The 27,200-nt window shown below is 43.0% G+C and overlaps 1 protein-coding gene across 1 annotated transcript in view; it reads right to left on the bottom strand.

Annotated features, from left to right (window-relative positions):
- The window catches only part of LOC146196014 (sodium/mannose cotransporter SLC5A10-like), a 101,336-nt gene that overhangs the window by 66,992 nt on the left and 7,144 nt on the right, over nucleotides 1-27,200 (bottom strand). The window contains exons 2-5 of the mRNA XM_084598017.1: nucleotides 11,927-11,998; nucleotides 9,817-9,921; nucleotides 7,858-7,917; nucleotides 5,725-5,829 (exon numbers count right to left, since the gene is read on the bottom strand). Of these exons, the coding sequence (XP_084454143.1) occupies nucleotides 5,725-5,829; nucleotides 7,858-7,917; nucleotides 9,817-9,921; nucleotides 11,927-11,998 (342 nt within the window). The remainder of the gene's footprint in view (nucleotides 1-5,724; nucleotides 5,830-7,857; nucleotides 7,918-9,816; nucleotides 9,922-11,926; nucleotides 11,999-27,200) is intronic.

Raw genomic sequence — 27,200 nt, forward strand, 5'->3', positions numbered from 1 at the left:
CCAGACATTGAACTCAGCGGCTTTCCCAATGCCATGCTATCGTATCAAAAAATAAATGGGCGACGACAGCCTGGAAGCGAATTATGTTCTGCCTGTTGCACCATTATAGCAAGAGTCGCAGGGAATCGGCGACATTTTAACGACCGAGAAAAGCAAGGAGCGACCAAACGTGGCTAATTATACCTATAGAGGAAACTTACGAAATGAGCTATTAAAAATGAGGACGACGTAGACAGTTATGGAATAAAAATGGTGTAGGTTTAACGTTAAGAGACAAGGAGCGTACAGGTCAGGAAACAATCACACGTTAATGTATCAAAAATTAGAAAGATGAAATAGGCATTGTCCAGCCGTGTAATGTGAACGCAAGATAACCGATGATTCCTAAAAGTGACAGAGTGAATTACAAGGGAAGGCAAGTGTAACAGGAGACAACAGAAAGTAGGGGATGTATGAGACTAGGCAGTTCATGCATATCAATTGGACGCAGATGGGACAGGAAAGGGTTAATTGGAGGAATACTGGAAGGGTGTTTGCATTCCAGCTGGTGTAGTCAGGCTGATGATGATAACTGTTCTGATGCGTTAAAGGTGACAAGATCTACCACTGTTTGCGTTCAGTTCTCCTGAAGTACTACAGGAGAAAATAATCAGCAATAGCACTGAAACCGCAAATGTCTTCGTTAACTACGCAACGATGAGTTCATTCAGCGTATTTGATATTCCTACCCATAAATAGCACAGACATACAAATGCCAATTCTTTCGATTCCGATTAACGTTTCTGCAAATTATGAGCCGTAGCATGAAGCGCAGCAGATGGTTCCCGTTGCGTGATGACAAGCTTCTTCGAAGGACTCAAACTTACCTAATTACAAGTAAGCCTGCGCACAAGACGTCATGGTGCCATTCAAGCGAACACCGCGAAGATCAACGTGCACGAATGCATAAATGCTTCATTTTTTAGCGTGATCTCCTCTCTAAACGGAAACACGTGCTTTTCTGCGTTCCCAGGAGCAGTGTGTGCTTTTAGCTGACCATGCTTCGGTCCTGGACACCTCCGAAAATCTAGACGCCTTAGTCATTGCACTTACGGAGCACTCTTCCAAGGCCTGCTCAAACATTACTAATTTATATCGATTTCAATATCTCGCCATTTTTGTGCCTCGTGGAGTTGCTTTCCGTTGCGCAACTCGGATGCTAAAATGGAGACGTATATATCTCAGACAAGATGAATTCGTGGAATCATGAATTCATCTTCAGCACAAGGAAAACAGCACTAGCGCAGACTACCAACTTAATTTGAAAATGTTAATAGAATTCGTCCGCCAAATTTAAACTTTCGAACGTGTGTCATGTTTGTGATTGAAGGCAGAGAATTTGTATAGCTCCTTGTGACTATACTAGCCCAGTCGTACTGATCGCCCTCTTCACCGACGAGATTTGCAGACTTAGCACTTCTAGCTTCCAAAAGCTAGCGTTTTGTCTGCTTCTGGCTGTTTTGTTCTGCCGAACTACTTGGATGTGTCGGTGGCCTACTCACTAATTCAGTTTCTTGTTTGTTTTATTACATGGATAATGTCATTATACTTCCAAGGCAACTTTCAAGGTTAAACCAGTTTTGTAGTTAGTCAAGAATTTATCTTTACCGCTATGCGTAAAGAAGCACGAATAGGCATCACGGCTGCTGTGTGTTTGAAGTGTCTTCTCTCTGATTGAAAGCTTGATTCTATTTAAAACCTGTGCAGTTACCATCCTTGAAAGAGAGTATATTGGTCAAGAAAATAGTTTGCTCTACCATGCGTAAATTCCTTTTTGTTAGCCAGCAATCATGAATTGTGCAGATCGTGTTCTGATCTTGGCATGTTAATTGCATGTGATAGTTCACGAAGAATGCATTAAGGCCAGCAGAGCAATAATCGCTATGTGCCTTAACTGGACTTCCGCTACACCTAAATCTGCACAGTGTTTCAAGAACAAGACGGTAGTTCTGAAATTTATTTTGTGCTTCCCATGGTGCTAACGTAGGAGGCGTACACTTCACAGACGTGCGCCAATTGTTTACACTGAGTGCCTGTAAAAAAAAAAAAAAAATCTGCGAGTTGCTATTTAAGCGTTACACAACTTGCAATATGGACGGAAGTGTTATCAGTGTAGTGTCGTGCCAAATTTATGCTCAAAATTTTTTTATTTATTGGACATCTGAGGCAGTGCGAAGTTTCTCGCTGCTGGCTGTCACTGCACTGGCCCTCTTGTGGCTTCGGAGTTGAGTTTTCTATGTTGTTCTGATTATACTGAATGATTACAATTACTATGAACACCCGAAGTACTGCCGGAGCTACACCACCCTATGAAAACTTTAAGGTAGTTCGTTAAGGAAGCGTCCTTTAATTTAAGCCTCCTGTTTAAATAGCGCATAAATCTTCGCAAGGCATCAAAGCGAATGCAAACAAGAAACCAACAATGTTTTGCAGTCATTACGGCTCTTTTAAACAAGAATGACCGCCTCATTTTGTAGATCTTCTGCGATGTACTGCATCAACCTAAAAAGAGAAGTTTAGGTGTAGCATTTTGAGGACGTCTAGAACAATAGTTGCGTCGCACCTTGTGAGTGCCGTCCCGAGTATAGCATAAAACAGAAACCACGGAATATTGATGGTTTACTGTGGTTTATAGAGTTGAGGTCCTAAAGGGACTCAGGTTATGAGCGGCGTCGTAGGAGAGGCCATCCGAAATATCGGCCACCTGGGGTTCTTTAACATGCACTGACATCGCACAGCACACCGGTGTCTTACTTAGCGCTTCCAACAAAAAGCGGCCGCTGCGGCTGGAAATCGATCCCGCATCCTTGATCATAAAGGTTGTGTGCCCTAACCACTGCACCCCAGCGGTGGGGCTAAAAGGGTTAAAAGAGTTAAAAGTTAAAAGAAGCATTTTTTGAGCAAGGAAGCTCATACCGAAAGGATATATGAAACCTAAAGCCAAGCCTTACACTTCAACGTCTCACATCCCAAGTTTCACACGAATGCATGAGGTTAAAAAATGAAGGACTGTTTCGTATGCCGTATGGCGCCCTGTTTTAAAAAAACTGAGTGATCTGCAAAACGCAGCTATAAATTCAGTTGCGGAGCTTCCGAAATTTTTGTACTTCTGCTAGTGCACAGAGTTAACATTCATCTCTCTTAAAAATAGTGCTCTTATCGAGAAACACTGTGCTCCCCCACCTCCAAAAAACAAAAAGAAACGCTGATATCCTTGCCTTTTTATGCTTCTTGATAAAGTTTTGTAGAAATTAACTAATTGGCCTAGTCAATAAAATTGTTTTCTCTTCCTCTATGAAATAACTGCTTGGAAGAGGACAAAGCAACACAGGAACAGCATTACTTCTACACCCATAAACACGCCTGCTGATGAGACCATGGTAGAAGGAGGAAATTTTTTCGAAAAGCGTTTGGGTTTTTCCACACGTGACATAGAACCGTTTGGAACACCAGCTGCGGTGGCTTGCGCGCAACGACCGACCTCGCAATAGCAGGAAATGTCATAAGCAGAGTTCCGGCATCGGTTGATCCTTGACCGCTTTCGCTCTTTTTCGGGCAGTACACAAACTGCTGCTTGGAATACAGTAACCGCGGCTCAAACATCTCAAACACGTAAAGAGGCCGCATCGGTGCTCGACCTTTCGCGCCGTCAAACTCTGCTGTCGTGCTAGCCATCGAATAGCGGAAGCGTCAACTTCACTTCAGTCGTTCTGTTACAAACTGGAGCAACCTCATACTAGAGCAGAGGATACGACCGCGCAAACCTACAGTACGGGGCCGATGTTTTAAATCATCGCATGAATTAAGACATTAGTAATTCGCATCTGCATTCGATACTGCCATCTCCCTGAAGCCAAATATTATGCCTTCGAAAATAATGCCGCAGCTATACAATCCTGTATGTGCTGTCTTAAATGCCTTAGGTGTCCTAACCTTGACGCGAGTGTCGTACACAGCAGCATTTTGTGCACTGATGTCGTCTGAAAACACGTTATGTTGCATTAAGAGCTTGATGGCAACTTCTTGCACTCCAGTCGAGCTCAGAAAGAAATATGCTGTCTGATATGAAAAGAAACTTTGGAGCACATTTAAAGCAACCTGATTCGATGTATGAAACCTGAGCTTTCAAAACTGCACGCATGAAATCAAAATATGCAACTGTTCAGCATTCCATAAGCAGTAATGGTGCATAAGGCGCGCAAATATTATTAGGTATTCATAAAATAATGAGTTGGAACCTCCCCTAAAGAGGCTGCGCGTCTGATTTCCTAGTGAAATATATTTTGAGCATAAGAAGTGAAATAAAAGTATTCCAGAAACTGCGTGTGCCCTAACAGCCAGAAATCTCAGTACTGTTTCTTAATCAAAGATTGACAGTCACACCTGTAACACTTTATTTTGTGGCTGCGCGTACGATCCGTAAGGTCGCTCTCTGTCCAACCCATAAATCAATCCAGCGCGCTTTCGTTCAGAAGAATTGCCGACAGCAAGAACCTATAGAAAACATACCCGGGTAGCACCGCAGAACTGGGACTACCGCGTAGGTACGGTACGCCGAAAACATACATTCGCTTTGCAGTTGAGAATGCTATTTTAGAAGCTCTTCGTGCAAAATAGCTGGATTGCACGTGGCTTGGGCCGTGTGTTATTGAAGGAAAATAAAAAAAAAAGTGCTTTCGCTTGTAGTCACGGTGCGCATACCTGACGAAAGCCTCGGCGCAAATCTAGCATAAGCATGTTGAAGAATGAATGGCTGGCACAGCTTTGTACCGTCCTGTTGTTGAAAAGCCTCAAACTGTACATCACGCATCTGTAACTGTTGCGGTCCTACACTGTTTTCTCTTTCTGCGTGACATATGGTCCCGTCGACAACTCTTGTTCTCTGCAGCCGAAAAATCTTTTTTTACGATTTTTATACTAACTTTTCTGATATGAATTCGCGTGTAACTAGTGCGTTGCTGCCTGTTCAAAACTGTACGAATACTTGAAAGTGCTTGCTGGAAATGTCTTTTTTCTGGAACTCTGGCGAAAGCCGCGCCAGTGATAGGGGCAACAACATAAATTTGGGCGATGCACTATTTCGGCCTCATATGCATTGTTTCTTCGTAAAAGCTGAACTGGAACTTTTCCCTTTGCTGTCAGTTTGTGTCTGGGTACATTTCTCAAGGCATTTTGCCGTGCGCAGATTTGCAGATCTGAAAAATGTGTCTAAATCCGATATCTGGCAAAACACTACTTTATTTATACATGCAGACTATGTCTCACACAATAACAGATTCTTAAACCACCCATGTGGTCTGTTTTAAATGTGGTTGCCCTACATGCCAAAAAAGCAAGAAAAAAGAATAAAATAAGGCTGTAATTAATATTGTATCAGTTTTGCTGCAATCGTTGATTCGCACCAGATGCCGTGATAGTTTTATCACTAGATGCTCAACAACTGCGACTCTAAAGGTGCCTTCTTGTTACACAGTACGTCGACGACTCACTTACCTTTATAACCTTAGCAGACGATAGACCTAGGCGCTATTTTCCACTCTACGTGCCAAGTAGTTTGCGCAACCATTTCTTCTCGGCTGGACGCTTAGCTAATCACCAACCTTCAGAGCTCTAAGTTCTCTACGTTATTTAGGAAGCAGCAGTGAAAGCTCAAGCACAGTGAGAAGCAATGTGCTCTCTACTTACCGATATCTTAGTGAAGACGTAGCTCAGCAGAGCAAGCACAGAGAGGTATATGCGGATCCGCTGACCGCCAAACCGCTTGCGTAGGTACTCCGGCATAGTGAATACCTGCAAGCAGTGTGCAGTCTTTGTAGGGGCCGAAGAAGATACATGCGAAAAGGCGGGCCAAGGAGTCTAAGCATGGCATCATGGACATTATCAGTACGACTACTATGTCCCTGTAAAACAAAGGCTCCTCCCAATAATCTCCATTTACTCCTGTCCGATATCAGGGGCGTAGTCTCATCGTCTTGCACCAACTGCAGGCAGGCCGTATCTACACACTTCCGAAATCTCATCCGTCCACCTTACACATTGACGTCTCATGCCACAGACAGCATGACACATATGACCAGACGCACCTAAAGATAAGACAAGCAGAACTATGCGAAGTAGTGAGTGTATATGGAATAATGGGACATTATTCGTTTCCACCAGATATCGCTTATAGTCGCGGATGTAAACTTACAGCCTCTCAGAAAGAAAAATATTTCATGGCTAGATGTAACAATTTCTTCTGACAAGCATTTAGGTTACAGTTGCATAATTTGAATGCTTCTCTAATATAATCGGGCCACATTAATGGTCCAATCACATCACCTTTTCTATAAAGAACACAAACGCCCGCTTAAACCAGTTCGTAACCACCACGGTGAAAACACGCTTAACGTACGTAGTTAGAATAGGATAAATGACTACTCGGTGCCGCATTGAGTTAGGCAACCTGGGGCATTTTCTTTCAGTCACTGCGAATCGGGAAGTACAAACTGCATATTAAAGCTTAATAAATAATCAATAAAAATGTATCTCCGTATACAGAGTTTACTTCTTGATGACTATAAGACCTAAACCAACATTAAGGCCGCCCAGGCCCGAATAACAAATTACTCAAATTTACAACCGCGGAAGCAACTCCGGGCTAGCAGCATGCGCTAACAGCGATGATATACGTTCTCAAGAAAAAATATTGCGCTTACAATCTGAAGGGGCTGTGAAGCAACACGAAGTGTGAACCCCTAATACTGCCTTCTTGCATGAAAAAAATCCTAAAAAGAGGGTTATAACTAACGCCCTTTTCTACATTGCCCAAATGATGCAATCACCTAAAATAAACCTTGTTCTACTAAGCAGTAAGAACCAAAACACAGAATTTTCACATTGGTGACAATAACGCCAATATTTCTGGGAGATATTCGTATCTAAATTACACCTGTTTGGAGCTCCACTTGTCAACAAACTTTGTAATATGTTTAAATACTGCTGCGAACTCAGTGATTTGAAGGGAAAACTGCAAACGCTTTGACGGAGGAGCTATCAATACATGAATTGTTATTGTGCCCTCTAATGATATGCGTTGAGTACTTGTGTATAAAGTTGCCGTGAAAAAATACTTTGTTACACAACTTTCATAATAACAATTCATAGCAAATTTTAACAAATGTTTTTCAATACGTTTTGTAACTACAGCCTACTGTGCAAGAGCTACTTTTTATTAGCACATTTTAAACAATTGCATATTCCGCCTTTCTTAGGAAAAGTTTACCACCAAAACAAATCTCACTAAGGATAATGCAAAACTAAAACCAAAGGTTGGCATTTTCTCTCAGCCCCTTATTCGGCATAAAATCGTTTTCCCTGTAAAAATGAGTATACAAAGTGACATTCTGTCTCCAAACCACAGTCACCAGCTTTGGAGACAAACGTAACGCATTCTGCCGTCTCTACAGCAGCTCGAAAATCTCCTTAACGAAGACCGTTGGCATGAGGAATCCCATGTGACCTGCATAAGAGAGATCAATACAGGTCTACGAAAGGCGCTCTAAAGGTATACTATCGGCATGATTTATCAGAAGCGGAGTCCTGAAATTCCGGTGAACGAAGAGTTCTGCTTTCTCGAAGCGATGGTAGCCTACAGCGCACAGTAGGGAAATGATTCCATTTAATGAGCGCAGTAGGTCAGCACCCAGGCTAAGCACTCCTAACGGCCAAATATGACATACTATAGACCTCATGTACTCTACACACGTTATTCTGAACAGCCCCCTGCAAGGTAATAATGCACCCTTAATTAGTAAATGAAATGCCCGAGATACTCACGCCTGATGCAAGGTAGACCGGCACGAAGACCCACGCCAAAAGCAGGACGATGAAGAGAGCCTACAGCAGCGGAGTGGTAGCGAAATTGAGCATTACAATGCAATTCCTGAAAAGTGTTCGTCATACACAGTTTTCCCTCCCTCAATTACTACTAAGTCTGGCAAGTACCTGCGGTGAAGGCTTCCAGTTCTTTCAATATTTTTTAATCTTTTGAGAAAGAGAAAAAGAATCGAAAATAGAAGAAATATAGGGAGTTTAGGGATTTCGAAGTTTAAAACAAACTAATTTGATAACAACACACTTCCTTCCCATTCTAAAATGTTGGAACCGCAAAAGGCATTTCAAAAATAGTGCCACATGTCCCTTCGTAGTAGCTTCCGATTTGCTGCGAAGGAACGTTCATAATAGCAATGACTAAGATAATAGCAACTGCACCATCAGTATAGGCAGCCGAAGTTCCCCTCCACTTTAAGAAAGTTCCGCATTTTTAGTATGGAATTACTACCATGGTGAAACCCAGCGAATATTCTAGAGACTTGCCATTGAGTCAAGCCACCGCCAATATTCAAAAAAAAGAAATTTAGTCAAAGCACAGCGCATTTGAACGCGGGACTGCCACTTGGAAAGCCGGTACAAGACTTCGTAGCTACCGCAGTTTTTGTTTTTCTTTATTGCGTGACTTAAGTAAGTACCGCAGTAACCGATCACAACTCATGTTGAACTGCAATCCTCTCGGCCTGCGCAATAAATGCCGCTGTTTTTATCAACTCTCATCCTTCGGCAATGGATCCAAGCACGATCCTGTCCCTTTTCTTTCCTTTCAGGTGATTTAAATGTTTCAATAGTCAACTTGGCCCACTCTCAATGTTTGAGCAACGCACCCTCAAAACTGAATATGCGTAGTTATGAAAAAATGACAGTCAAAATTAGGTTACGCAAGTTTAAACCCCATTTGGCACCTCCCCGCTCCCGCCCCACAAAAAGCTAAGTGGGGAGACCTTGAAATAAGGGTCTACTGCCCTCGAATTCGGCACCTTAAACCTTAAATCCGGGGTACTCTTTAAGCCTGGATGTACAGTCGAATTTTGGACAATTTCATTCGCTTTGACGTTAGTTGGTGCAGTCAAGTCATCTCTCATTCTTTACCAGATTTAGGAATTATCCCGTAGTTGGCAGTTACGCTACATCACCTGTCTAAAGTGCCACACAGGGCACAACTTTTCTTTCACCACAAGCCGAGAATTTCATTCTTCATCGTCAACGTCCTCATTTCAATTCAGTTCAGGGAGACGAAAACTTATTTCAAAGCTGTCGTGTTCCCCATATTACTGTTAAATTTAGCAATGGTTTTGTTTCTCCCGCCAGGGTGGAGCAGTGGTTAAGGCGCTCGGCTTTAGGGTGCTCTACTGCTGTGCCCAGGTACGCGGGATCGAATCACGGCCTCGGCGGCAGCTTTTCGACAGAGGTGAAAACCATAGCGAATTTGTACAGTTCGGTGTCATTGCACGTAAAAGAACACCAGGTAGTCGAAATTTCTGGAGCTCTCCACTACGGCATCCGTCATAACCTGAGTTCTTTTGGGACGATATATCTGTATAGATCAAACCAAGCCAACGCAACCAGATATTTCTCCACTCTTCTCCCTCATTCATCGAAAGATATCGTTCAATAGAATGAAAGCCTGTGGGTAAAGTTGGTTCATGACTTGAAAACGCTACGGAACAGACTAAAACCCAAGAAAGAATGCAACAGCACATGCGCACTGGTGTCGCATTCTTTATTGTTTTCGTTTTTGTGCCGTAGTGTTTTCAGATCGTTCAATGTCTCGTCTTGATCGGCGATTTTTCTTATTAGTTTCTTTTTTATGCTAACTTCATTTTTCTTCGTATCAGTAAGACTAACTCCTAGTGATCAGTATTTCCATGCAACTTAATGCCTGTCGTAGCACTGTCAGCGTACGTTGAGCTCGAAGCCGGCGACTCCAATGCCCGTGGCCGCGCCCGATCCGGCCAGGCCCACGAAGTGGTCAGTCCCCACATTGCTGGCGAACAGGGAGGCGCCGACCTGCGACAGGGAGATAAATGCGCCACACAGTGACATACATGCTTGGCCATCACCGGCATGAGGTGCAGTCAAGACCAAACCCTGCCCTTCAGTTCCGGGCTCAATGTATTTCTTTTCATAACGCTGGGCGTTATAAAAACCGCTGCCATCGACGTCGGCAACGTCAACCTTTTGTTGCAGCGCAGCGTCAAAAATCCACGTGTGGCCCTGTCGCGTGGTAGTTGACATGACATGGCAGGTAAGAAACAGCTGACAACTTTTACAGCTGCTTTCATATAGAGATATGTGATATGGGAATAGAAAGAACTGGGACACTTGGATCCTCAACCAGACAAGCCACGTTTTTACAACGCAGGCACACTCACAAGGCTTGGCTACCAGTGGCTTTTGACATAATATGGCTGAGGGCGCAGAGCGTTATGGCCGTATTGTTCTACCAAAGTAGTTGTTGTATTTTATTTATTTGCGTCGACGACACCGCAGCCCATTTATTTGCGTAGACGATAACGCATGTAGCAGGTTGCATACCTCACGCGTAAACGTTGCACAGGTCTGATTATCACCTGCGGTGATTTTTTTTTTTTTTTTGGGGGGAAGGGGGGGCGTCGTACATGCTGTCGTGTAATTAAATCACCGGCTGAATTTGGTTAAAAAATATACATTATAAATGAATACCACACTTTGCCGAGTGTTGAAACTTGTAATTACTTATTTGAGCATCCTCAGTCCAATATGCGCCAAACAAAACACCATAACTAGATAATTGTTACCTCGAACAAGGGACCTGTGAAGCAGGAATCTGGTGAACAGTATACGAGCTGGTTATATTGCAGCCGCAGCTTTTTGCTAGAATTAATATTACCTGCCTGTGTAAATTGCTGATGTGAAATATGGACAGCTCATTAAGGCGCTCTACTCATTTTTACAATATAGCTCTGCCCAATCCTAATACTTGAATGGCTTTTACAAACAACCATAAAAAAATTATACGATATTTAGCGTTTTCTTAGCTGACATTTTTAACGATTTGGTCTTAATTACTTTATCTACGCAGGAATATTATGGCGATGCAGCCACTGCAGATGCTTTGTAATGATGTTATAAATAGTCCTCCTTCGCCTACAGGTTATATTTTGACTCAATCAAAAGCATTCTCTTAATCTATTAATGGTACATATAGGTGCTGGTTGTATTCTGTAAATATTTCATTCTTTTCATTGAATGTCTAAGTATTCTATCTTGCCGATTACCTCCCGCGAAAGCCTAATTTGTCCTTTTTTTGTGTGTGATACTGAACACTATAGCCATGTGCTATACCCTTCTGCATTGCCGATATCAAAAAGTACGCAGTTGGTTTTCAATGTAAGGAAGCAAAAGAAAGTGCCTTCAGCAGTAAAATGGAGCCGGAAGAATGAATTTGGTGCCGTAGTGATCACTGCCACACGTCAGCAGTTTACTCTGCATTCGCACACAACTTCCTACGGGCTTCATTGTATCAGTTTCAGTTCGGCGCGAAAACCAATAAACACAATATTTCACACACTGCAGGCATTTAGAGAACGTCTCTTTCGTTCCGAACCATGGTATGGCACCGTCACGTTAATGGCTACGAACTTGTCATTGGTACTAGCTCTAATTACGCATTATGATGCTTATTTTTAAATCCTATTTAGCTCGTTTTTAGTAATTTCTCAAATAACAAACGTCCGGAGAGGCAACCGTAATAATACTGGTAAGATTGCCTCTCTGTTCCACCCACGCTAACGATGGGAATTTAAATTTGCAAGTTGTTCGCTGCAAGCACACATGTGAAGAAATATATTGTGACCCTCTATATAAAGCAATATTACATGTAACTGATATTTTCTTCTCATAAAGCCGAATTTCAGTAACAGTGCATGTCTATGCTTGCTACCCGCAGTAACGTTTCCGCAAGTTACCTGCATAGAAATTTATCCTACACTGAGCAGGTAATCTCCTTCGTGCTGTCCACTGAGACACTCACCAAGATCCAGTGCATGCTACGGCCGCCGAGGAAGTAGTCGCTCGTCGAGTCATGGCGCCCTCGTATGGAAGCCTGTCGGGAAGAAAGGAGAGCGGTCATTAGGGATGCCGTTCTTGCTCTGTAGAACATGCACATGAATCGAACATCTCTAACCAATGCTAGAGCATGCTGCACCTGAAGCCTTGAAAATGTTCTGCCAACAATCTAAGAACGTTACGTTATGTTGTAGGCTGCTTAGGGATCCGCTGCTCGTGGCATCAGCCGGGAAGGAGAGAAGCACAAAAGGATCTGCTGTATATAGTCATCTCTCTCCCGTATAACCATAGATAATAAATGATTTAGAAAGTTTCTCTCAATTAGAATCGCCGTTTACCATGCCTTTCCTCTGTTCATTTAGAGCAACCCTCAATAGACATACCATCAAGCCTAATCTCGAGTTACTTCACACGAATTTGCAACCGCAACCGTTTTCTGTTTGCGCTTCATTTTCTTTATTTTCTTTGATTTTTTGCTTCTTTATCTCTAAAATAGTTATTTTTCAATTATCTAAAAAATTCGCAACCTTTTATAAACATTTCCAGCGACTCTGCTTTTTAAATCATGAGTAATATTCTCTACAATCTAAATCGAGGCGAATAATTAATACCTTGGTTGTGCAAGAAAGCAAGACCAAACCCCCCCCCCCGCCTTTGTGTGCGTACCATTTCTTCCGCGGCAACGACAACAACGGCTGTATTTGGGGTGTAATGGCGGTAGCATTTTTTTAAGCAATACACGTTGTTTGCTCAAGTATTCAGAGATGAGCTAAATTCTTCACAAATTCTTTAGTGAGGAATCCCCGTGCTCAGCAGGATTAACCACATTTCATTCGCATTCGTTGTCGTTGTCGTAGTGCGCTACCAATGTGTACAAGGTCGTGCACGTGAAGGCCAATCCTCACGCATTCATCGATTTATGCTAGTTGCACTTTTGCCGCGCATGTTGGTCAACCTCGCTAAACCTTGTGTTTCGACCTCCGACTTACTGGCGACTTTCACGAGCTACAGAGAGCGAGCGTCATGCGATACAGCGTGTGGCAGTGCTGCGGAGGACTCCTTCCACGGTGAGACTAGGCACTCAGTCGAGCTAATTTTGAAATTTCGCAATGAAATCACGCTTTTTCGCATTGAGAAGCAGCCTCTTGTCAGTTGAACAATCCAGTTTTTCGATAGTGGAAAGAAACAAACCTAGGAGAAGGAACAGCTTGCTTCGTGACATTTAAACCAACTAGCCGTAACAGCGGAACAGTCCATAGTCGATGCACGCTCGGAAAAATTTTAAAAATGTATGACACAAGTAATAAAGGGTCTCGCGCTGTGGGCAAGTAATTAAATTGGAATTGCTATTTTCTGGCATTTTACTACTAGAGGTAAGAAAGATCCAGCGATTTTGAGGCGCGGTCGCTTAGATTCAAGGGATCGAGATTTGCCATTAAAACTTTACTGCGGCATATATTTATTACCTTCGCATATAAAAAAAAGTTAATATTTCCAATCATGTTTTGCAGTTGGAAAGCAAGAAAATTAAGGTCGCCTGTTTAGACGGGCTGCTTTCTACGGTACCAGGACTAGGGGCCTTCTCTTCTCCGCTTTTTTGTCACCAGCAGACGAAATTTCTATAATGACTCTAAGGACATTAGAATGCCGGGCGAAAGCGGCGGGTGGCCTCGAATGATGATGCCGAACATTTGTATCGGCCGGCCTCAGCATCGAGTGCGCACAAGTATTTCTGATCTAAAAAGAAAAGAATAAAGCTTCACGGCTCTGTCTTGACTTCCCGATTATTCAAACGATGATTGTAACCTGGCCATATAGCATACGCAGGATTCCTAGGATCGATCATGCGCCTTATGGCGCGGTTTATTTGTTCAGTTCTTATTGTGAACTAGGTTCCATTTTGTAAGCTGATACGCCATTTCATCATACCTTTTGGCTGATGCCGTTTAGTTCTCATTTTTACACGTTATAAATATTTTCAACAAATTTATTACACTCATTTCATCCACCAATACGAATAACATATTAATGGGACAATCGGAACATAGCGCCCGAGCGCATCAACCAGATGAAAATAAGCAAACACTTATATGCATCTTGAATTGAGTTGTCTTATCTCCTCCACTCAGTTTGAGAAATGAAGTACAATATAGCCATGCACGTAGACCGAAATATAACCATAACCAGTCATGAGCGAAACTGAAGCTATATATGCGCCCATTGATCACGTGTGTGCAATAGTGTTCGTTCAACACTTAACACTTCGCATTTACTAAGCATTTTAGATGGGGAATAGGAAATCAACAAACGTGCTGCCACGACCCCATGTAAACATTCCGAGAGCGCAGTAGACTCTACACAGCAGAAATACGAAAGACGAGAAGTTGCTGGTGCACACGATGCATCACGTTTGCTCTCATTATCATTATCAGCTAAATAAACCATCAATATTATTGCTAATGTCATCATTATCATTATCACTAACTGCAGCGTCATTGTCATCGCTACTATCATCCCTCAAGTTAGATAAGGAAAATTATTATGCGCAGTTCAAGATTCCGGGTGTGGCGCCGTTGGTTAAAGCACTCGTCTGCGGATCCATGGAATGGAGTTTAGATTTCCGGTGGAGACAGAATTTTTATTTTTCTGATGACGTCATTATAACTTCATTTCATTGAAAGCTATAGTGTGACGGAAAGAACACAGACAGTGTGAGTTATTAAAGGCTTTCGCCTAAAAACGGCACTCTCGTGGCGTTACAAACGAGCTGCCTAATTGTGGAGCTCATCGGTTACAATGCTATTTGAGCTTAACTCGCTTCAGCAAACATGCGGAACGACACTTCGCGGTTCTTCTATCTGATTGTTTCGCAAAAGTTCGCATGACAGCGCTCCTATGGAACCATCATCGTCATCAGTCTGACTATAACCACTAATGGCCAAGGCCTCTCCCATGTTACTTTAATTAACACGGTCACGTGCTAGCAGCACACACTTGTTCTATGCGAACTTCTTAACATCATCCGCACACCTGAGTTTCTACCGCCCCCTGCTACGCTTTTCTTCTCTTGGAATCCAGTTCGTAGCCCTTAGCGACTTTCGGTCATCTCTTCGTACTGCATGCACTGTCCGTGCCTATTTCTTGATTTGCACTAAATTGCCCTTAACTCGAGCCATTCAGGCAAGAATATTCACAATTTTGTCACCCGCTTATTTAACATGCCACGGCATACGCTACTAAGCAACATCTCTACCTCAGAGGTGTTGCTTAGTAGCGTATGCTACTAAGCAACATATGAAAAAATACAAGGGTCAGAAAAAGTTTGTCCCGTTTTAGCCCGCCCTACCCTTAACCTCTTTAGTTGGTTTGGTCTTTAGGAAACGCAACCGCGCGGTATCTGTGTCACTTCTGGGTGGACACCTGCGCATACAATTTGTATCCCTACCGCAACAAGTCTCTAATATGTGGCTAGCAAGTGGATACTAAATGGGAAACGAAATGGTGTGCCACCACCCTGAGCAATTAACACAAAAATGATTGGGCCACAATTTCATTAGGAAATGAAGTATGTATGTTTTATGAGATATTTGTTCTTAGTTTCGGGTTACGGCGATGCCTTTCCACCCGAACGAGCTGTGTACGCTACAGTGTAACCTAATGGTGAACTTTCACAATGAAGCAAACAACGTGGTTCCGTGAACACAGATCCTTCAACGCTGCCGCAGAGTGGTGTCGGTTTGGTAGAAACAACCAATACCTAGCACAGCACCTTCAAGGCGCAATAGCTGCCTTTAGCAGCGATAGTTCTACATTAGGCTTACTGGGCAATAAACTTCACAGCTATAAACTATGATTTCGGGCATAAACTTACCAGGTATAGATGTTTCAAAGCTATTCGTTCTTGCTTTTACAGCTTGCATACTGCAGCAGACAGCCCAATATATATATATATATATATATATATATATATATATATATATATATATATATATATATATATATATATATATATATATATATATATATATATATATATAATTTCCGCGCAATGCGATTCGATCGATTTATGGTATTTTTGGATGGTAAATCATCCACAAGCGTGCGTACTCGCACATATTGGCGTCTGATTTCAGAGGTTGTTTCCCAACTTGTGTTTATTAATTTACGAGGCCTATATGGCCTCCATAATGTGTATTCGTACTGCTGAAAGGTTTAGTTTACAGGAAAAGAAGTAGGGAATCCTATGCGATATAGCAACAGTTACGTTTTCTTTCAATACAGAGGAACACTGAAATAACCACGATTTATTAAGTTAGCACATTAATCGCGCAGTAGGTACTTCGCCCGGTCAGCTCGGCGAGCATATTAGCAAATGAACTAAAGGTATTTCCAAACGCCTACGAGCACTTGTATTGCTGGTTACATCGGCGAAAACTTTCTGTATGATCCTGCATGCCATATTATTTCTTAAGCAACTTGATTTGTTAGCTCTCCTTCGAATGAAGCGATAACCAATCCAAAACTACTTTAACATCAGTATTAAATCAATCGATGCTGCGTGTTACAAGGTGTATGTGCCTTTGTTCAATCTACACCTCTTTGAATTGCGAAACTGTTTTGGCATTCTCATACCTACTTTTTTTTCCATGATTGCAATTACATGCATTGGCAAAACTGAATCCATATAGCAATAAAATGTTTCCATATTTATTAGGGACTGCAATTCTCTATCAGTTCAGTTCAGTTCAGTCGTTCAGTCGTGTCCGACTCTTCGTGACCCTATAGAACCTATTACGCCACGCTTTCCGGTCTCTCACTATCTTCCTAACATCACATACCTTCATCTGCAGTGCCTCGAGGATGCCATCTAACCATCGCGTTCGCTGCCTAACCCTTCTCCGGCGACCCTCAACCTTTCCCAACATGAAATCTTTCTCTAGCGACTCCTCTATTCTCATCAGATGACCAAAGTAGCTGAGCTTTACCTTATAATTTGACCCTCCAATGAGCAGTCAGGGTTTATGGTCGACAATATCGACTGATTTTATCTTCTGGCCGTCCAAGGAACTCTCAAGATTCTCCGGCAGCACCACAATTCAAACGCGTCAATTCTTCGGCGGTCAGCCTTCTTCACAGTCCAATTCTCGCATCCATACATCACAGCTGGCAATTCTCTATACTGGCTAACAAAAATCACTAGAGATACTGCATAAAGGCTGGGGGTGCATTCTGCCTTTAACGGCCATACGAAACTATAGTAAAAACATACAAAGCCATTACTTGCAATGCCTGAAGTTGTGGCTGCCGCAGTACAGCCGAGTCACCTGAGGAGCAACACTATATAAATAAATAATTACTTGTGCACGATACCCTTAGTGAACGAGCCGTGAGAGTAGACTTCGCAGCAGTTAATTCTTGACTATTATGCAGCCGCAACTCATGGAAATTGCTCGTGCCACTCTGCAGCCAAACTCAAGTCTTCAACACCGGTCCAGCTTACCCCTCATAGCATCCGCTGAAAATAATCACATATTTCATATAGCTCATTTTGCTGGCACTTTGAAGGTGCTCTGTGCGCTCAAGCGCAACTTCCGTTGAGAGAGAGCCTATCTCATTCCATGAATTTTCTGGACGCGCGATGTCACGTGATTTAAATGGACTGCGATTATTTTGTTACGCGAGGGTAGAAGTGTGGCCTTGTTGGTTCTTTACAGTAGCAGAACACCTAGAACAACAAGGACGAGCACGCACTCTGTAGTGAGTTGTCGTCCTCGTCGTGATTGCCCTTTTTTGGCACTGTATTCATTCGCAACTCTAAATGCAGAAACGATCCGCAGTAATGCTTGTTGTAACAAAAAAAAACAACAATGATATTCACGCGGAACCCACGGCCGCCAGTGCATTAAACATCAGCGTCTTTGCGAGTAGAGAGCCCTGATTTTATGTTTCATCTCACCTACCTGAAGTTCTACATATCCAATGACTACGCATAAGCGTTCAGTTCTTAGCGAGTGCCTGCGCTGGTTGGTTGCACAACTTTTATTTCCATCGGTAATGGGCGTCCTCTTCCCCGCCCCCGGCACGCGTGCCGGCGAAGTGCCTGCGCACTAGCTTGTGCGTCGCCGCTTCCGTGTCCCGCTTTCTAAGTTCCGGTTTCCTTTATTGCGATCATGCTTGCCTGCCTCCAAGCTATGGTCTTGCAAATCGGCTAGTTGTTCTAAGTAACATTTTGTTGATATTTTGTTTCTGAATTTCCATTCTTTCTTCACAAGCTACTTTCTCCTTAAATCATGTCAACGTGACTGACAAGCAAGGCAATCAGCAGCCACACAACTTCTTTTACAAGTGTTGAGGTGTGGTCTATTGGTTGTTCATGATGAAATTTAAAACAGTGTGAAGGACGAGGACGAAGATACAGAACACACACGCTCCGTGTGCGTATTCTCTATCTTCGTCCTTCGCACTGTTTAAAATTTCGTCGACGTCAACTTTATTTACTTCTTGACGTTTTGATATGCGTAAATAGCCCACCTCTGAACGATAGGTGGATGCATTTCACAATGCACTGTCGTCAATGCATTTGTGTTCTGGTCTACTAAGATAGTGTTACGAAATTCACCGCGAACACTAGTTTAACTGGGTTGAGAATAAACCATCAGGCTACAGGATTAGGAAATGTGAACCCATTGTTTTGAATAAAACGATCCGTTCCTTCTTTCAGCAGGCACAGTATCGCCGACGTTCAGGACACTCCTCTGGCGTCTGTGTCGCCACCGCAGTTTTTATAAGTGACTCTCATAAATCGCTTTTAAAGTGACTCGAAGTAGCTCTTATGAAAGGCGAGACAGCTGTTTTGGCAGTGGGCAGACGCATGAAACTTACCTGCAGCGAATCCATGCGCATCAGATTCAGAAACGGATCAAAGGAATTTCGGCAGGGTACAGCAAGCATTTTGCGTTTCGTGCCCCCGTATCTTTCACGTAATTCGAGTAGAGGGTTTGTGTGTTAAACAAAAATTCTTGGTTTGCTTTATGTGTGTTTTGGTTTGGTTATGGGGTTAATCTTCAAAAGCCACTCAGGCTATGTGAGACGCTCTAGCGGAGGACTCCGAAAATTCTGATCACCTGGAGCTCTTTAACATGCACTTACATAGCACAGCACACGGGCGTCTTCCTTTTCACCTCCACCGGAAAGCGGCCGCCGCGGCCGACATTTTATCCCGCATGATTAGGCACAGCAGTCGACCGCACTAACCCCGGCACCGCTGCGGACCGGCTCGCTTTATGTCTCCCACGTTCACCTCTTTCGTTCCTTGAGAACTTGATGACGATGAATTGATATACGCTGACCATGCGCATTATGTTTCTCTCAAAAGAAAATGGACTGTGCGTTAGGTCCTTGGAATCTTTACTAAATAAAGTTTCAGATGCTTTATATGGATGAGAATAATTTTGTTATGTGTATTTATATTTTGTTTCTTCTCTAAATTGTGGTATCAATATTGTCGCTGATGGATTAGGATCATTTATTTATTGTTAGCGTCTCATCCACCGCTTTCTCGCCTCGATGCCCTGATGTTTGCTTCGGCCCAGCATGCGTATCGCTTTCGCAATAAATCTCATGACTGTAATTCAGCGCAGGCATTATGATATAGCTTTTATCAGAAGACAAGGTACGACAAGACAAACTGTACAGCCGGAAAAGCAGCACCAGTATTAAACATGTCGCAAGCGTTCCTTATTTTCAAAAGCCATCGAGAGAAAACTTTCTGACAGACATGCATCGGATTATGTTACTCGTGTAAAATGCGTTAATATTATTTTTCTTAGTCGGTGGAACTTCATTACTTATTAGCCTCATGTGCTGGTTTTCAACACAAGTTTTTGACGTGTGCTGCACATACTCCTTAGTTTATTCACCGTACTAAATATTGCGGAGGGCACTGCGGGCAGTCGGTTTTGCCAGCCGAATATTTTGGATAGATAGCCTCGGCTTCGCTAGAAAATAGATAGCCTCGGCTTCGCAGCAGTGCATATAGCTTCGGTTACCTGTTTAACAGCACTGCGTGCAATATGACCATTCCTAGCCGCCAAAGACAATTTTTACAACATTGCGTAGTACAAAAATTGTATTTTTTGTAACCAGCACAAATGATGATTACCGATGTTTTCACAGTGACGTGATGCGTATGAAATTGCAGGCGCGAATGCAGCTATCCAGCCTCGGCCTGTATTTTCTTAAAGGTACACAGGTACCTGCACCAGGCCGCTTCGTAACCTCAGAAATGAATGCACGCAGCGATTCTCAGCTCTCACACGCAAGCATGTTTCAGAGAAAGCAAACGCTTCACGCGAAGCAGCCACGCGAGGAATGAGATGCAGCGATGAGGTGTCATTCTAGACGACCTTCAGCCATAGTCGACGCCTTGGCAGTTTGCTTTAGCTTAAGAATCGCGCGAATACACCGCTCAATATTAAGCCAAATGAAACCAAAAATGTCATGGAAGAGCGAGTTAAACAAGTTTAGCCTTGTTCAGAGATCGAAGCGGCGTCGTTCACCAAAGCCAAGGCTCGACGCTAAAATCTCATCATCATCAGCTAACTACATCCACTGAAAAGCCTAGTACCATATTTCATCATCTTCCCGTAGACACGTTATGTTTCTTTCCAACTTAAAGAAAAAGAAATAGGTAAGAACAATTCCGCTAATTTGCCTGCCCAAAAAGACAAAAATCATGGCGTCTCGCCCTATCAAGTCCCGGAGCATCAAAGGACAAGAACTGGAAGCGGTGATAGATTTTCTCTTCTTGGGCTCCAAGATTACCCCGCAAGGAGACTGCAGCCATGAAATTAGGAGACGCCTGCTTCAAGATAAGAGAGTCATGGTTAGCCTTGACCGCCCAGTAAAGAGCAAGGACATTAGTCTGCCAACCAAGATCCGTATAACTCGGGCTATGGTCTTTCCAGTTGTGATGTATGGATGCGAGAGTTGGACTGTGAAGAAGACTGACCGCCGTAAAATTGACGCGTTTGAATTGCGGTGCTGGCGGAGACTCTTGAGAGTTCCTTGGACTGCCAGAAGATCAAATCAGTCGACATTGTCGTCTATAAACCCTGACTGATCATTGGAGGGCCAAATTATAAAGTTATAGCTCGGCTACTTTGGTCATCTGATGAGAAGAGAGGCGTCGCTGGAGAAAGATTTGATGTTGAGAAAGGCTGAGGGTCGCTGGAGAAGAGGTAGGCAGCGAACGCGATGGTTAGATGGCATCCTCAAGATGCAGATGAAGTTATGTGATGTTAGGAAGATAGTGAGAGACCGGAAAGCGTGGTGTGACATGGTCCATAGGGTCACGAAGAGTCGGACACGACTGAACGACTGATTTAAACTGAACTGCATGACAAATTTTTTAAGATCTGTGCTTTTGTTGTCATTGAATCCAGTACACGTGCACTAATGAGGTTGGACCATTTCAAACATTGTCTGGTAGGCTGCCAGCTTTCCACCATAGAGGCAATTGACTCACTCCAAGTAGAACATTTGAAAATTGTCAGTAACTTATGGCAGGCCGTATTAACAAGGTTAGTGATATTGGCGCACTATATAGAATCCATCAGCTCATTGGGCATAAACAGGAGAATGGGAGTAGTTAAGAAGGCGACGCAGCTCTCCAGCATGCTGATATATAACCAGGAACAAAAAGTTTTATCAAAATGTTGTGATGTTTCGATGCTAGCTGCATCCAAAATTAACTTAAGTTATTCTCCATGCAAAACGTTAAAGTCCGAGGAAAAAGCCAGAGGTGCTTGCAATGAGTCAGCTTGGCCATAGCTCTTTACATATAAAGTTTTCGTTTGTGAAAAATCACTACTATCGGCTCTGTTCCTTGTGACGTTTACCTAAAATGATAATTGTGGGAACACAGTACCACCTAAAGAATGCCGGAATACTATCTGTGTGGCGATCTAGTTTGTTGCTGATTTGTTTTCATACAGCAGTTGCTCGCACGTTGTGCAGCTTAGGTGCAGTGCGCCATTCATGCTATAGCGATTTAGAATAACCTTAAGTTTCGTAGTGCCAGAGGGGCCACAGAATGGCTAGAAATATTTTTACTGGCATGCTTACCTGTAATCACCACAAAACGTCGACATTTGTGCACCGCATGCCACAAATAAAATGCTAACTTGAGTTTAAGATAATGTTTAGACAAGGTAACCCGGCTAAAGAGTGCATGCATATACGAGTTACATATCACGGCTTGTGTCCTTTGACCAAGGAGAGTATTGATAGAAATCAGTATCATTTTCCACAGATGTTTGATGGCAGCGAGATGACGGAGGCAAAAGAGAATGATGAGAAAAACTGAAGGTTGACTGGGCGAATGAGTAAACACTGTTTCAAGTTAGTCTATTTATTGGAAGTCGGGAAAAAAAACAAATCTGGATGGAAGTGAAAGTTGAAGAAACGAGCCTGGAGATGAGGACGTTAGTTTACACTGCACGGTGGACTTGAGATTCAGAGAGAGAAAACGAAAGAATGCTGCGCTTCAAGACTTCTGAGATCGTACATAAGGAGACGTGATGGCCTTTACAACTCATTTCGAATAATGTGCATTGCCATGCTGCCTCCTTGGTGGATACGTGGGCAATCAGGGATTGCAGGAAATGGGCTGGTTCCCCAGGCATAAACTGGTGGAATCATTCATGAGTTCATTCGGGCTGAATAATTCTCACATTCCAATCACGATCTGGGTTCTGGGCTAGCCCGGACTGATTCTGATCATCATATAAATTGCGAGTGAGGTGGACTAACGTTCATATAGCGATCTTAGTCATGAATGAGCCCAGACACGTATTCACCTCATGATCTGAGCTTCGAATTGAGACCCGAGCGCAGATCGTGATCTGAGTCGTGAGACCGGCCTCAGGTTGCGATTATGACCTGTGTTTTCCTAACGACGGCCTGCGCTTTTTTTTTTCATCATTGAATGGAAAGAAAGGTTTATTGCCGCGACAAAGGGCGATTGCAAGTCCTGTGGCCTGGCTGCGGCTCTCAGCGACGAAAATAGCTTTGTGGAACGCCTTCCTGCGTGCACTCCCTGACGTATTTGCGCATTTTACACACGAATGTTGCTACTAATAGACAAGTTAAGGTCGATAGAAACCTTGTAAAGCTCTTTCAGACTTTTTGGACATATCTGCTTACAGCCTTTATTATGAAACCTCGATTCTGTGGGATACAAAATTAAAAGTCAAATGTGGTGCTCCCTTCACACAGAAAGACAACAACCAAACCAAAGCACAAAAACTAAGCCTTCTATTATAAACACCTTGTCAATGCCACCTGTTCGAAAGAAAGTTCTCAGTTCAGTTAGTGATTTAGTCCAAATGAGTGAGTCTACTGAACTCAGTTCAAGACAGAGAAACAACTGCAGGGTAACATATAAGTGTCCACAGCAAAAAATAAAAAATAAATGCCAGGCCAACTTCGATAAGACGTGTACTACAAACAACCGAAAACAAAATAATCGGGTATATATTTTAGGCTGTGTAAATCATAAATAAATTCACTATTGTTAGTTTCCGCCCTACAAGTGTTAATTCAAATGTTTGTCCCTGTCTCGGCACCGGTGCTACAATCATCTCGAACCAACTTGCCCAACAGCACGTTGTCTACCGAATGAGTGAAGCCCAGATCAGTAGTTAGTGAAATGAGTGAGTGAGCCCATACATGAGTCAAGAGTCAAACTAATTGAGTGAGCACAATGCGTCCTGAATCGAAGTGAGTCGTGCGTCGAAACGAGGGAGTCCAGATGAGTTGCGAGACAGACTGAGATGGGGGAGCCAGGATGAGTCATAAGTGGAACTGAGTCGGCAGTCGCAAAAAGCGATTCACGATTCTGGAAGAGTCGTGAGTTCGAATGAGTTTTGAGTCTAAATTAATTAGAGTTCGTGAGTTCGGTATGCCCGAGCTTGTGTGGGTCTTTGTTTGAGTGGGCTCGAAGGTTGACCAAAATTGTATGAGTGAGCCTGAGTGAGCACTCATGATTTTGCCAGAGTATATCCTCAGGTTGTCAGAGATTTGTACAACCGGGCTACGCAAACCCCCTGGGTCAGCCCATCGACGAGCGACGAGGCAAATATTTGCAAGCGTCACATGAAAAGTCACCATGATCATTAAAAATTAGCCAGGACTTCATGGCCAAACATTGTTACGTCGCTCCTCCATGTGGACTACCACTTTTCATATTCTAAGAAATATTTGCTAATACTTATGGCCAGCTACAAATGTCTGATCGAAGCCGGGCGCCTACCCAGGAACCAGATGCACAAAATTTATTTAGGAACAACAAGGCCCAAGAACACTGAAAGTTCAAAAAAAAGATTTAAAAACCCTAATCAAGCGCCGTACGTCAACACATCTTTCCTCTTGTCCTTTAGGCAAGGAGAATTCAAATGTTAAACAAGTAGATGCTTTGTAAAAAAATGTTGAAAAAGACAGACATTTTCTGGCAGCGGTCCTGCCAGAAATTTTCTGTTCTGTTATGTTTTCTGTTTTTAATTTTTTCTGTCATTTCCGGTTTTTTTTTTCTGTTTACAACTGATATAAAATATTCGTATATTAGCAAAAATTTTCGGTTATACGGCGTTTCTTGCTTTTATTTTTCTGTCCCAGTAAAAAGTACAATCCAAATATACCTTTTCTTTACTCGTCTTTCATTTCACGTTTTCTGTCAGTAACAACAACAAAATTGCGTTAAACGCCAATTTCTTCATTGAACACCATTTCTAAGGCGAAATCCTTGCCAACTCCATCTCACAAATATCTCGGGGCGCTGGCAATACCCGATGGCACCCATAAAGTTGGCCGTGCAACAGTCGTTGCCTAGCCACCGAAAAGAGCAAGCAAAGTAAAGCAGCAATGGGGTCTAGTTGGTTTACCATTTCAAGAGGCAAGTTTCAAATGCCCAACAGATTCCACTATAGCAGGGAGCAAACCAACAACGGACCTCAATGTGGCGCCACTATTTATAATCTTTCGAATCGAAATTGCTACGCACCCGTTCGTCGGAGAGCGCCTTCGGGGTTGTCATAACATTTCCCTTTTCATTCAGCACTCACCTACTACTCAAGCAAAAATGAGTTTGCGGTAGAAAATAGAACAAACGGCAAAAATATATCGAATGGTTTGCCTTCCAATTGAGGTTTTGCCTGGAAAACAGTAAATTGCAGTTTTTTTGTTTTGTTTTTTTGAACGCATTTTGGTAAATGCGTTGCGTGGACTACTCAGAGAGCAGCCGTAACAAAATGCGAAATTCACAGCAAATGTGATGTACAATGCGCTGTTTGATGGCTGGAATTCCATGGCGATATACGATATTCCGGTTTCGCTCCACATCCCTCAGGCGTCATGATAACTCCTATAGAGCTTCCCCATCGGCGTTAGCGCCCCTTGGACCATACAGGAGTGGGAACCCCCTTGCATCACAGTAGCTCGGTGCTACTCGACGAGACCTTGAAACTCTACGCCGGTGAGTTGGTTTCCTAGATTTCTCGGATTCACGGGGACACTGTTTGCCTCGCACGAGAGCTCGCTGCGCCGCCAGATTGTGTTACAGCCGGCGTAGGCACGCGTTGCCGCAGCTGTTGGCGACCGTGCACGCTGAGGGGAATACAGGCCGCAGGAGGTGTATTGCCAACCTGCCGATGTCGCTTTCGAGCGGCGCGCATGCTGCGCAGACCTAATTTGAACAGAAAGGCTAAAACAAACGCAGATCTCTATAAGGGTTCTTTGTTGCAGTTTGAATCAAAGCAGCCTCGAAGGCACGTCTTAATAGAGAGCGCCATTTAGCATATGTCACTGCTTTCGAGAAATATTTAAACGTTAACAAAAATTAATTGGGAAGGCGTTTAAGCTTCGCCTCGACAGTAGACGGATAATGTCTTTGATATCATGTCACTCCGAATTTCTTCGAAAATTCTTCTTGTATAAATTATATAAGATTTTTAAATTATTAATACGTTCTCTAAATGCCCCTCTAACAAGCTTGTTATGAATTGAAGGGGTATGGCAGACTCGCATTACGTAGCCCAGTGATTTGAGGCATTAGCTTTCCGGGTGTCACCCTTTCGATTGTTTTTTCAAGCAAGACAGGAATAAAGACCCTTCGTGACTTTACGCGTTGCTTGTCGGTTCGGTCATGCAGATGGTCCACGTTGAACCCCAGCGGCGACAAATATATTTTATAGATTGCGATATTTTTCCGAGACCTTTCTGGGTAGCGGTTGTTAATTCTGGAACAAGGCGATGGCATTTCACCTGAACAAGCCCAACATGCTGTCGCGTAGTACGCGAAGAGTTCTGCTTTTCCAATTATATTCAGTGCCAACAGGTGAGCATCCAGTCTGGGCACTGTGCAAACACTTCTGAGCGGTTGTGTGGCTTCCAGCGCCGGGCCATCATAGTAGTACACAAGTACAAAGCTATACGGTGATGTTAGCGCTTTCGAGCGCCATTTAAGTGCCATGGGTACGAAACAGCTAGCATTTTCTTTGTGGTCGTCTTTAGCAAGTGAGTATATGTAACGTCGATTAGGGTTTAATTACAGTGTGTTTTCACCTTTCTGGACTCTGGTAGTCAGGGAAAGCATCATAGCGGTGTTAGCGCTCTATACTTTCAGAACACACCCCTAGCTACAACACGGTTCTAGCAACAAATTTGTTTTCATCTGAAAACATCTTTTCCAACGACATTCACACATACTGCATAGCGTAAATAGGATCGCCGCCATCCAAGCACTCCCGTATAGAAGTTCCCCATAAATTACATCGGCACGAAAGCGAAATTTGCTTTAAGATGTGTAATGAGAGCTAGCGAAATATGATGAGTCCAAGGCAGAACACGTTTGTCACACGAAACCTACCTGCAAAGCATTTAAGGCAGCACGCAATGTTGGTGTGCGAGCGATCATTTTTCTCGACACAAGCCGTTTTACGTTGCCTACTTAAACAACCAAACTAACGGCAACATGAATGCATTTGATACGATGGTAGCTTTTTGAAACAGCCAGTTTCAAGCTGAGGACTTTTTTTTAAATAAAATTTTAAAATAAAATAAAAATTTATCTATTAAGTAGCCTGATGCACTTAACATTATGGCTTTATTTTAACTGTTTCCAGCAAAATACTGATTTAATTATGCTACCTAAAGTGCCCAAATATTTCCTCACGGCAAGCCGA

The sequence above is a fragment of the Amblyomma maculatum genome, chromosome 3, assembly GCF_055883805.1.
Source record: "Amblyomma maculatum isolate TAMU_Amacu chromosome 3, ASM5588380v1, whole genome shotgun sequence".
Classification (NCBI taxonomy): Eukaryota; Metazoa; Arthropoda; class Arachnida; order Ixodida; family Ixodidae; genus Amblyomma; species Amblyomma maculatum.